Here is a 13,306-nt window from a genome sequence, read left to right as displayed (position 1 = left end):
TGTCAGGTGGACTTTCAATTACTAATGAAAACAGTCTTTAACACTTGCTGAGAATTTGCTATGTCCCAGGCACGTATTAAGAGATTTACAGAGGTCATCTTATTTGATCTTCCCGACAGTCCTGTAATGTACGCATTTTTTTCTCTTCACTTTAAAAAGTAGGAAACTGAGGCATAGAGCAGTCACCTAGCTAAGTAAGTAGTGGTTCTGAGGCTGGAACTCAGCAGAGCCCAGGCTGGACCGGTAAGTCTTAACTGTTAGGCCAGATGGCCTGGCAAACTCGTGAAATTGCCTTGGATTTTAACAGATGGGAAGCTTATCAAAAACATGTATTTATCTTAGTGACCTCATAGGTCACTGAATATGTAGGAAATGCTGTGTAGGCACCAAAGACTCAAATAATTTGGTATAAATTAGTTTACCTTTCAGCAGCTTCATAGTTTGAAAAGTTTCCATTCCACTCAACAGAGTACAGTTTTCAACTTTGGTTTAAGCCAAATGCTCTCCATAATTAACAAAGCTGGTGGGGCCAATTCTAGGAAAAAATAACACTTCAGCATCCAGCATGATGCACTCTGAAAAGCTGGCACCTTTCTGTGGTTTTTCTTACACAAGACACCTACTGACATCACAAAAGTACTGAGGGGCTCCTTTTAGTCACCAAAGGTGCAAAACCACCCTGGGCCAGAGAGTGTGCCTCTGCTGAGCATAAAAGCCATGCAGACTTATGGGAGGGTTGTTTCTTCTGCCCTTTAGCTGGCTTGTAGGCCAGGGCTCCTGCTGAGTGTGTGCAAGCAAATGCAATCCTTGGCACTCTCCCGGGAAACCCAGAGTTTTGGCTTTACACCCAATCTGACAAGAAAGGATTTTTTTCTTTCTTTCCTTCAAACCATTGCCAGGGAGATGAATTCTCATCTGCCCCACATCCGGAGTAAAATCTGGAAAACCAAGTCCAGCTTTTGAAGAAGCTGCTACAGGGTATTTTAGCAGCAAATCCTAAAGTATGAAAGGGCCATTGATAGGGAAAGTGAAGTTTGGGAGGCCCTTTGAAAAATGTGTGTGTGTGTTTGTAACCCAAGTAGTGGATGTCCACTATAGAGAACTTAAGAAAACATAGATAAGCAAAAAGGATAAAGCCCCTTCTTGAGATCCTGTTTTGTTGTACACTAAATCTTGTTTATTATAAAGAGGGGGAGCAAACTGAAGAAACCATCTGGACAAAAGTTGCTACAAACTTTTTTTCACTAGAACATTCAGGGAAGGTAACTGCTCTATACCTCCCTCCTTTTTAAAACTGCCAGTACAGTTAGCATTACAGAAAATTAAAATTAAACTGTGCACGCAGCCTTGCAGAAATAGCAGAGTTGTCCCATTTCCCTAAGATGGGGAGGTTTCTCTCTTGGTTTGTGACTGGTGCACCTACCTAGCCACTCTGCTGATCACCCCAGAGGCAGGCGATACCTATGCCAAAAACTGTCTATGTGCTTTCTTTCCCAGACACCAAATGGACTGCTTCTGACCCCGAGTCCACTGCTGTCCAGCATACATTTCTGGAGCAGCCTTAGTCCAGTTGCTCCACTGAGTCCTGCCCGGCTGCAAGGCCCAAACACGCTGTTCCAGGTGAGCGTTTGGAAAGGAACTTTAAAACACTGAACTTCTAAGGGATGTATGTGTCCCCCCCATAAATTCTGCAAAGGTAATAGAGTTCTGACTGCTTAAAATGTTAAGTTTCCCAAAGGTGTTTATGGTAATGGAGCTGCATTCAAAAGGCAGACATTTTCACTGATGCAAAATGGAGTTCTCGAGCCAGGTATCTATAAATGAAACAATTTGTTATTGAACTATTCTGGAATTGTCATTGACTATGAAAACTGGAAATTTATTAAGGAAAAGACAAAACTTAAAAAATTGTATTTTATAAAATCTCATAAAGGACTTTTTATTAAGTACTAGTCAATAGTGACATCACTTAAATTGAAAAATGATAGTGGACAATTTTTCTATACTGTAATAGAAAAGTTATCTGTATAATTCCATGAATCAAGTTCTCCTTGTTCCTTCATAAAAAAGGAGTATCGGGGCATTTCATTAAAAACTAAGTCTTAGCTGCTTTATCTCGCCAAACACCCAGTAAGCACATTCATTATTCATTCACACACTAAAATCTTGTGGTAGCATCAGTTGCTATCATGTTGAAATCACTATTTCCTCTTTGAGACCCAAAGATTGTTACTCACCGACCAAGATGTTACTGTTTGAATATGTGAGTGTAGAACAGAAAGGATCCTGGGGACAGGAATGAGACAAAGCTGGATAAAGTGTCCACTCCCTCTTTACTTGTCTTATTCTAGTTTCGTCTGTCTCATCCACCCTGCACCCTATACCTGCCCCCCAGTGTGGCTCACTCCAAGCTACTTGGAGTCCTGCTCCTGTTGCATCTAGCACTTGCCACTTTGTGTTACGATGGCCTATTCCAGCTGGCAGTTCCCCCCACTAACGATGGGCCCTCCTGAGGCCGGGCCCATAGTCGCTGGGATGTACCATCGGCATCTAGCACACTGCTTGGTACACAAACGGTGCTCAGGGATTATCACTGACGGACTGAATGAATGGATGCCTAAGAATCGGCCACGAGATGTTGAAGAAAGTGTTAAAAAGATCAGCTCTCCATCCTTTGAGTTGGTCATTTTGCTTGTCGAGGTTAATTTAATATTTACCTCCTCTGTGCAAGGAGCTGTGTGCATGGTAGGATTTAGGGTCTTGTTGGAAGAAGGGTAGAGCTAGGCAGGTTTTGATTGCTATCTTGCTTCTCTGGTTTCCTCGTAGTGGAGGTGGGTGTCATGATGTCGCTATATCATACCTGGAGTACTCAGGTTTCTCTTCCTGGCCCTTCTTCCCATCACAAGAAATTGAGCTATGGTCATGCACAGCCAACACATTGGTGCTTAGTCATTTTAACTCCGCAGCTAAACGCAAACAGTGTGAGCAAGTGTAGTAGTAGGAAAGTTTTAGATTAGCAGTCTCTTGATGGAGAGAGCTAAAAGACCTCATTTCCTGAAACTCTCCAGATTGGAGCAGCAGTATTCTAGTATCAGAGCTCCCAAGAAGCGCAGAAAGGAGTTGTGTGGAGTGTACGTACAGTAAGCTCCAAGGCAGTAGGGACTGACTGCACTACTACTCTAGTCCTCGAATCTAACATCGGGCCTCTGTAGGGTTCAGAGATATTTGTGTGTAATGATAGATGCTCACTTCCCTCCTCACTAGAAATTCTGCCACCTGATTGGTGCAGGGCTTGGTGACCTCCCAAGGAAGCCATGGAGAACTACTGCTTGGGAGTTCTTTGGCATACCTGCCTTAGCTACTAAACCTTTCCCAGCGCATTACTCCATGTTCACAGTGATTCTACGCATTATCCTATCAGGAGTTCTTGGGGTTAGGAGATGTACGTATCCTCCTCTTTAGTCACAACTAAACGAGTGATTCTCAAAGTTAGTATGCAACAGAATCAGCTGGAGGGTGTGATAAAATACAGATTTGCTGTGCTCCACCCCAAGTTCCTGATTCGGAAGAAGGTTTGGAGTGGGGCCAGATGATAACATTCATTCAAGTTCCTACCGTGTTTCCCCGAAAATAAGACCTAGCAGGACAATCAGTTCTAATGCATCTTTTGGAGCATAAATTAATAGAACACCCGGTATTATATTATGGTAAAATAAAACCAGGTCTTATATTAATTTGTGCTCCAAGAGACGCATTAGAGCTGATTGTCTGGCTAGGTCTTATTTTCGGGGAAACACAGTAGTGATGCTACTGCTCCAGGAACCACACTTTGAGAACCAGTGCAGACCAGTGGTTCCCAGTTTACAGTTAGAATTCTGCAGAAGCAGTTGCTGCATTTAAAGGCTACCTGCTCACAATTTTTAATTTACAAAATGGGCCTGTCCTCTCTCCTGGAGCCATTCAAAATACAACCCTGGGAAAAAAATGCAACCATGTTTGGATGACTGACAGGGCCTTGGGCCCGCCTTTGTGATTGGGTCCATGAGACCACGGAAAAACCTTTTAAAAGTCTTAAAATATTACTCTTCCTATGATAAGAGCATTTGAGTGTGGCTAAAATGGAAACTACCGTGTTTCCCTGAAAATAAGACCAGGTCTTATATTAATTTTTGCTGCAAAAGACGCATTAGGGCTTATGTTCAGGGGATGTCATCCTGAAAAATCATGGTAGGGCTTATTTTCCAGTTAGGTCTTATTTTCGGGGAAACACGGTAGCACTTTTGAAAATGGTAAATAATAAAACATGGTAAGAGGAATAATACTTTTTTAGGGGGAGAATTTTAACAAGAGTTCATTTGAGCCAAACTGATGATATATGCTGAGGAGCAAGATCTCAAATGCTACCTATACTTTGATTTTTAAAACTAGACATTTCAAATGATAGATTTTCAAAATTCAGATAGTCAACAGTACCCCTTTTTCAACTAATGAAAATAATTTCTTTTAAAAATAATAACACCTCTTTCACATGGTATAAATGTGTTGGAGGAAGAAAAAAAGTACACTAAGTTTTAAATGATGCTGGCAAATTTCTTATGATTGAAAAAGTAGATCAGAATCCTTAGGATTGACAGAGCTGAGTTTTTGCACAGAACGTCCCCTGATAGAGAATTGTTATGGCAAGTTATAGCAGAAACTGAATAAGGGAAGGAGAGAGAAGATAGTCTTTCCAGGAGAGGTATGCTTTGTAATCGAGGCGTGTTATTTAGAGTGAGATGAGAAAGACACTGTGCTAAATCTAAAAATACAACCATGATTTACAAAGAAAGTGAGATCAGTTCCAACTGGACAGTTTGGCATTTTCAGTTTGTCTAAAGGATGTCTGTTCCACTTTTGAAACAGATTTTGATCAAATTTAGAATAAGCCTAGTGATACAGATATATCTTGAGACAAGATAGAGCTCATCAAGTTTTCAATTGAGAATGTTTTCTGTAATTTTTAATTCAAATCTAACCCAGCAAATATTTGTAATACTCTGAGGCAGGGGCTGTAGAGGTTATAGAATATGTGAATAGATGTGTAAACAAGGTACTATACGGACCCAGCAGTAATAGCTCTTTTCTAGCGGGGGACTGGACGGAAGCTTCAAGGCAGTGGAACCTACATTGAGCTAAGGGCCAGGATTTCAGCAAACAATAAAGCACACTGTAGATTAGCGGATCTGCAGGACTTTACATAGGCTGCTCAGGAGGGTACTGGGTGATAGGAGATCAGATTAGAAAAGCAGCTGTGGGTTTTGAATAGTATGCTGAGGAGTTTCCACCTTAATCTCTTAGTGAGAACCGTGGGAGGCTTTTTAAGCTGGAGATGGTATGATGGCATCTGTCTTAGAAAGATATTGCTGATATCAGTGCGGATGAAGGACTGAAGAGCAAGCAGAAAGCGTAAGGGGCAGGAAGATGTGAGGAAATTTACACTACTCTAACTACTTTGGGAAGAATCATCTTTTAGATTAGAACATTGGAAACTCAGAGGAAGAGTTTTGGTTGGGTTTAAGAAGTAAATAGGTAATGAAAAGTAGGAAGAGGCCAAGATTACCAAATGATTAAAAGACTGGAAATGTTATTAATAACAATAGTTAACATTTATTGAGAGCTACTTACTATATGCCAGATATTGTTCTAATAACTTTTTGGGGCTTCTCATTTAATACTCCCAATAGTTCTATTTGAAAAGATAAGGAAACTAAGGCCCAGATATGTTGCTTCAGTTTACCCAAGGTCCCTCCCATATTAATAAGTAGCAGAGCTCTGAATCAAGGTCAGGACGATACTCCTAACCACCACTTTCACTGACTTGTGAATGAGCACAGGAGAGCAGGTGTTGTGGGGAAGACACATTGGTGGGTATGTCTGACTAACAACAGGAAATGACTGCTGAGTCCAGTACAGGAGAAAGGCAGGCTGAGGACAAGTTTGGGGAATGGGGTGGGGGGGGATGTGTGGGCGAGGGGAGGGCAGTTAGAGCCAATAAAGACAACTATGAAACATACCAGAAAAACCAGGCTAACCAAAGAAACTATGATAACCGCGTGTATAAGAAATAAAGAGCAAAGGGCAGAAATCAATAATGGGCGACTATTTTAAAAAACAGAGACTAAACCAAAAGCTAAGTCTTTTGAAAACACCAATATATAAAACCAAAGTATATAAAACCAAAATAAGAGAAGATGCAAATAAACTAAAAGAATGAAAATTTAAAACCTGCTCTTCTTCCATTCCAGTCTTCACTCTAATAGGAACAGTGGGTAGGAGTACGGAACTTAAATAAGAGTATAAGCTACATGCATATGCATTTTATAACCCAGTTGAAATGGATCAAATTCTATTAAAAAAAGCTAAACTTCCAAAGTGTCAGAAAAGAAACAAAAACCTAGAATGTACCAGTAACCATTAAAGAAACTGAAACAGTAATTAAACAGTACTCCCCCCAATCCCAACCCCTGCCAAAAATAAATTGGGCAGTTTGGTACAGAAAACGCAATATCTTTCCATCACAGTTTAAAACTTGGCTTTACTGCTTATTAGCTATGACCTTTAGCCTATAAGAACTTACTTGAACTCTATACAATGGGGATAACCAAACTTACCGTACAGGCTCTAGATATCAAATGAAATGATAATCACTGATAAACTATAAGGCGCTAGACACATAACAGTTACTAAAATAGCTTGGAAATTACAAATATATTTGTTCTACAAATATTTATTGTACTTCTAACATGTACCAGGTTCTGTAGTTTGATATTTAGTGTTGAAGTGAAGTTTAATATTTAATTTAGCTAGACAAACAGGAATTAAACTAGAAGACAGCCCAGGAGATCATTCTGACACGTATCATCCTAGACAAAGAAAATCTAGTTGTAGACAATCACGTGTTAAAACTGACCTGTAATCTTGTTCATTTGGGAGTATAGCTGCTGTATTTCTTTAAGACCTGAAAGTTATCAAAGCATATATCTTTATCCTGTTTATCATCTTAGTTACCAGCAATACAGAAGAAATTACCTTTATTGAAGTTGTGTCATGAATGGGTGATCTCTCTATTATTAAGTTTTATGTTAGTTATCATTTTAGTTAGAATATTTTCTCAGCCCCCAAATATATTCTTGCTTTGTAAATCTTTTAAGATAAAAACATTTCTCATTCTGATGGCGAATTTCAAAACACAGTATTAGAAATTACTGAATCACACGTAAAGGGTTTTCAAAGTTAATTTTTTTCCCTTAATATTTAAAGCAAATGAGCATTCTAAGTAGCTTAGAACCTTTACAAATAGTATTAGAACATACTTTAGCAACATGTAAAGTACATATTTTTTTCTAGTAGCCTAGGCATATAAAATAATAGGGACATTTCCTGGGCCTTATCCTCTGTTTGCTGTATGTAACCTTGATTTTACTGTTGTCTTTCAGTTATTCTGTAAAATAATTTACAATTTAAACTGTACTGTGTTTCTCCGAAAATAAGACCTAGCCGAACCATGAGCTCTAATGCGTCTTTTGGAGCAAAAATTAATATAAGACCTGGTATAATGTAATATAATACCCGGTCTTATATTAATTTTTCCTCCAAAAGATGTATTAGAGCTGATGGTCTGGCTAGGTCTTATTTTCGGGGAAACACGGTATCACAGGTGTGATAACGGAACTGACCCACTATGGTCTGTCTAGAAATGTAAAGAATTCAACATCTTCCCAATGGACTTGCAGTAATTATTTTAAAAATCTTTTGTCCCCTACAGTTCCCAACACTGCTTAATGGCCACATGCCAGTGCCAATCCCCAATCTGGACAGAGCTGCTTCTCCAGTACTGCTTTCTTCGAACTCTCAGAAGTCCTGATGACATCTGGCCACAATTAAAGACTCATTAACTAATGAAACAAATTTGTCCCCATGGGCTAGTTTACCTGTGTCATGAGAAGGACTTTGTGAAACCCTCTGTTAATTTGGTTTGCACTTTTCATAACATGGACAGTCTAGATTTATGTTAGCATTTTTAAAACTTTTTTTATATTCAAGTATATATGAAAATCTGTTTTGCATTAAGTGAATTTTAATGTTTGTTTTTATATCCTCGTAGCTCTTAAGTGTTGAACACTGTTGACAGTGAAGAACTTTTCTTAATGGTTTTCAGTGTAACTAATAAGGATGTGAAGCTTTTTCCCTTTATCCTATGTATGCTGAACTGTGCTTATATACACTATAACCAGCTGTGCCTTCCTTTGCATTTAGTTTAATGTAAATGATTTATATATTTTTTAGTATTAAGAGAAAATGTTTGAAAGACAAAAATTAGTATCACACAGCTCTCTAGTAGAATTTCATTATTTTTCACAAGTAGGCAATATGAAAGCATATTCATATTACTTTTTCTTTTTTGCTTTCAATTTTAATTGCCTTAGAAAACCTCTTTTGAACTGAAATTCAATAAATGTAATGTCCACGTAATGTTTTTATAAGAAACTAAGCCATATTTAGACAATAAACATTCACAAAAGAAAATGTTCTAAAGTGCATTTTTAAAAAAGTAAACTTTGAAAGGCTAGCCTCCTAGCTGTTCACAATCTTTTAGACTCCTCCCAAACAAAAAACCTGAGATGGAAAAGCTGTCAAGTTAACTCTATCCATACCCCTAAAATATTTCCTGAGTTAACATTCTTATTTCAAAAAATTAGCCCTGGTTCTCCCCATTTTCCATAGAGAATCACACTCCTCTGATACATGTCATGTATCATTATGAATGAAGTTTCTCTAAACCACCGGAACTATAATTAACATTTAAAATGCTATGCTTGGGAAGAGGCTCACAGACTGGTGGTGAATACAAACAACAAAGAAACAATTTTGTAACACAGGTATCTTCGCGTATAGAGGTATAGCCTTGCTTGTGGGACTCCAGAGGTTATTACTAAGTTTACGGTGAGAATGAAGGAAATCTGATACAACAAATACAAAATTCTTCAGGAACCTCATCATTGTGGAACTGAACTGATTATATAACAACGTGGAACACTCAGCAGTAAATTCTTTTGTGTAGTGTAGTTTAGAGCAGTGATAATAGAGACATATTTTCTGTTCCTTCAAAAAATCAGCAGGCACCACTCTAAGACATTGCTCTGTATGTTTAGTAGGAAAGTTTTAATGTAAGAGAACTGGAAAGGGCTCAGTGCTTTCAATTCAACATCAGGTTAATTATCATCCTTAATTATAAGTAACAGAAACCACTTTGAAATGTGACTGAATAATTAATTGATCCAAACCAGGTATTAAATAGCAAGGATTATGGGAAGGGTTTTGTAAAAAATAAAGCTTGTAAAACCACAAGCATTTTTTTTAATTTTCAAAAACTAAGGTTTTTATTACAATACTTACAAATTTTGAGTTTCAATTGAAATTGAACATCTCTATGTGCGGGGATGTATGCCTTTATCTGGAGAAAAATCCAAACACTCTAGTATGCATCTTTGAATACAAAGTAATGGGACTGATTCCAAAATCCACAAAAAGACACTATTGTCACTCCCTCATGGGCTAAGTATGATTCTGTACTAAAATAGCTGGTCCAGCTATTTACCAAACATAAAATGTTAGAGCTAGATGGGGCCTTTGAGAATGTCCCACCACCCTTTTCAGATAAGGACAGTTGCACAGCAGAAGCTGGGAGTTGCCTCAGGCCACACAGCTCATCGAAGGTAAGACAATTATTGGTGCTCAGTCCAGTTGTGCTTCTACACGCTTATCTATAAGTAACTACTGGTCCAAAACTATATGTTAAGTAGAAAAAACAGATAAAGACAGAGCATTTAAAAATTATGTCAGAGGAGGCACCCCAAATACAATTATAGAGAGACTAAAAAGGAAGTTAATGTGCCAAAAATCTCAACCCAAAATATTTTAAAACGTAAATGCTGATTGAAAATATTCAAATGATTATATATCTGAATTCTGGTACTCCCTTCCTCCAAATATGATTAACATATACTCTAGCTCCATTTACTAGAAATGAGAAAAATACCATAATTTTTGATGGCTCAAAAAACTCACTATAACATAAATAGAGAACTGGCAGTATTGAAGTATAACCCTTATAGCTCTGCCTCATTCTATGTGTTTGCTTTTTTTTTTTAATCAACTATTTTAGTCAGAAAATAGGTTCAAAGAACATAATAACTTTTTCTTCCTTTTTATATGTCTATTTGATCAGTGTTATGGCTAGTTTTATAGAACTATAACCTAAACATGGTCTCTTTGTACACATCTTTTCTATGACTGCAAATCTTGATTCACTTTCATATATGTATCATTTTTACTGTTATATTATTTTTGTTCAATAAATACTTTGTGATAAAAGGTGTGAGAAAGCAAGTGGGTTGGTTTATTTCCATTTACTTGAGATAATCCAAATTTCATTTTTCCATATGGATACAGGTTAGAAAATGAGTCTTGTCATCTAGTCTTAAATGTGGTATATCAAAACATGCTATGTATATATAATCTGCTTTGAACAGATATTTAAGCAAACAAATATAATTATTAAGATTGAATTGGAGAGAAGGGAATGGGTTTAAAAGTGTTCCTTGATCTTTTTTTATTTATTTTTTATTTTATTTTATTTTTTTTATTTATTAGTTTCAGGTGTACAAGACAAGGTAATACTTAGACGTTCATCATTTATATCTCTCACACTGTGAACCCCCCTCCCCCCATCCACTATCCCTCCGACCTCACACTGAACCATCACATTATATATATAAAATTATAGTTGGCATTCATTAATGTTTAGCTTCTGGTGTACAATGCCATGATCAGGTATCCACAGTATCCCTGAGGTGGTCTCCCAAATAGGACGCATGTCCATCGGATACCCAACAAAATCTTTACAACATTATTGAATACCTCCCCCAAATTAATTGATCTTTTAAATCTTAAGTTTTATCAGTTATTCTGTATTGAGATGGGGGAGGTAACGAAGAAGGGAAAAAATTACCATTTATTCTTTTAGCCAGAACTAATATACTCAATGGTGAAAGACTGAAAGCTTTTCCCCTAACATCAGAAACAAGAGAAGGATAGCATCTGTTGCTACTTTTATTCAACATAGTACTGAAAGTCCCAGCCAGAGCAATTAGGCAAAAATAAATAAGTAAATAAGTAAATAAATATAGATAAATGGCATCCAAATTAGAAAGGAAGAAATAAAACTATATTTACAGATGACATGTCTTACATGTAGAAAACCTAAAGAATCCCCACAAAAAATTACAGCTAATAAATTCAGCAAAGTTGGGGATTTTACATGTAAAATCTACATGTAAAAATCACTTATACACTAGCAATGAAAAATTTGAAAAAAATTAAAACAATTCCACCTATAATATCATCAAAAAGAATAAAATACTTAAGGAATGAATTTAATCAAGGAGGCACTGAACACTGCTGAAACACTGCTGAAAGAAATTAGACATCCCACATGCATGGTTTGTTAAAATCACAATTCTACCCAAAGTGACCTACAGTTTCAATGCAATTCCTACCACAACTCAAATGGCACTTTTTCCCCAGAAACAGAAAAGTTTCATCCTAAAACTTATATGAATTTTCAAGTGACTTTTTTATGAGATAGCCAAAACAATCTTATAAAAGAACAGAAGTTGGAGGACTCACACTTCTTGATTTCAAAACTTACAAAGCTATAAGTAATTAAAACATTGTGGTACAGGCAGAAGGACAGAGATGTAGACCAACAGAATATTAAGAGAAGTTAAGAGCCCCCAAATAAACCCTCACATCTACAGTCAATTGATGATTTCAACAAGGGTGCCAAGACCCTGGGAAAGGGCAGTCAACAAACACATAGTGCTGTACAAACTAGATACTCACATGCAAAGAATGATGTTGGACCCTAACTTTACACCATATACAAACATTAACTCAAAATGGATCAAGGCCTTAAATGTAAGCACTGTAAGTATAAAACTCTTACAACGGGAAAATATTAATCACCTTGGATTTGGCAATACTTTCTTAAATATGCCACCAAGAGCTGAGGCAACAACAAAAAAATAGATACAGTTAAACTTAATTAAACTTCATTAAACTTAAAACTTGTATGTATCAAAATGACACCATCAAGAAAATAAAAGACAACCCACAGACTGGAAGAAATCACAAATCATATACCTCATAAGGGTCTAACTAACATTAGAATATATAAACTCCTACAACTCAACAACAAAAAGACATTACAATCCAATTTTTAAATGGGCAAAGGACCTGAATAGACATTTCCCCACAGCAGATATACAAATGGCCAATAAACACATAAAAAGATGCTCAACATCTTTAGTCATCAGGGAAATGAAAATTAAAACCACAAGACACCACTTCAAACCTATCAGAATGAATAATGAAAAAAAGGAAAACAAGTGTTGGTGATGAGGAGGAGAAATTGGAACTCTCATATACCCTGTTTCCCCGAAAATAAGACCTAACTGGACAATCAGCTCAAATGCATCTTTTGGAGCAAAAATTCACGTAAGACCTGGTCAATATCACACCAGGTATTATATCGTATCACATCATTTCATATATCATATATTCTATTAGACTGGGTCTTACAGTAAAATAAGACCAGGTTTTATATTAATTTTTGCTCCAAAAGACGCATTGGAGCTGATTGGCTAGGTTTTATTTTCGGTAAACACGGTATTACCACTGGGAATGTAAACTAGTGCAATTGTTATGGAAAAACAGTTTGGTGGTTCCTCAAAAAGTTAAACACAGAATTACTAAAGGACCCAACAACTACTCCTAGGTATATATAAACCCAAAGAATTGAAAACAAGGACTCAAACAGATGCTTGTGCACCAATGTTCATAGCAGCATTCTTCACAAGAGCTAAAAGGTGGGGAAAACCCAGTGTCCATCAACAGATGAATGGACAAACAAAATGTATATTCATATCACAGATATTTAGCCATAAAAAATGAAGTTTTAATATATGCTACAACATGGATGCATCTTGAAAACATTATGCTGAGTGAAACAGGCCAGACACAAAAGGACAGACACGGTACGGTCCCACCTATATGAACTATCTAGAACAGCCAATTCAGAAACAAAAAGTGTATGTGAGGTTACCAGGGTCTGGGGGGGGTGGGATGGGAATGGGAGTTTATTTCTTAACAGGTACACAATTTGTTTGGAGTGACGAAAAATTTGGAAATACGTAGTGGTAACTGC

The 13,306-nt window shown here is 37.1% G+C and overlaps 1 protein-coding gene across 4 annotated transcripts in view; it reads left to right on the top strand.

Moving 5' to 3' along the window:
- ELK3 (ETS transcription factor ELK3) overlaps positions 1–10,427 on the top strand; it is a 66,898-nt gene extending 56,471 nt beyond the window's left edge. For 3 of the 4 annotated variants that reach the window (XM_081060923.1, XM_081060922.1, XM_081060925.1), the window contains 2 exons: positions 1,498–1,620; positions 7,805–10,426. In XM_081060923.1, coding sequence (XP_080917049.1) covers positions 1,498–1,620; positions 7,805–7,903 — 222 coding nt within the window. In that variant the 3' untranslated portion in view covers positions 7,904–10,426. Of the gene's footprint in view, positions 1–1,497; positions 1,621–7,804 lie in introns of all 4 variants that reach the window. The other variant, XM_081060924.1, reaches the window with a different exon arrangement.
- The last annotated feature ends 2,879 nt before the right edge of the window (positions 10,428–13,306 follow it).

Source organism: Rhinolophus hipposideros (genome assembly GCF_964194185.1).
Source record: "Rhinolophus hipposideros genome assembly, chromosome: 9".
NCBI classification, from domain to species: domain Eukaryota; kingdom Metazoa; phylum Chordata; class Mammalia; order Chiroptera; family Rhinolophidae; genus Rhinolophus; species Rhinolophus hipposideros.
Note: the sequence above shows the minus strand (reverse complement) of the source record. Positions and strands in the feature narration are given on the sequence as shown.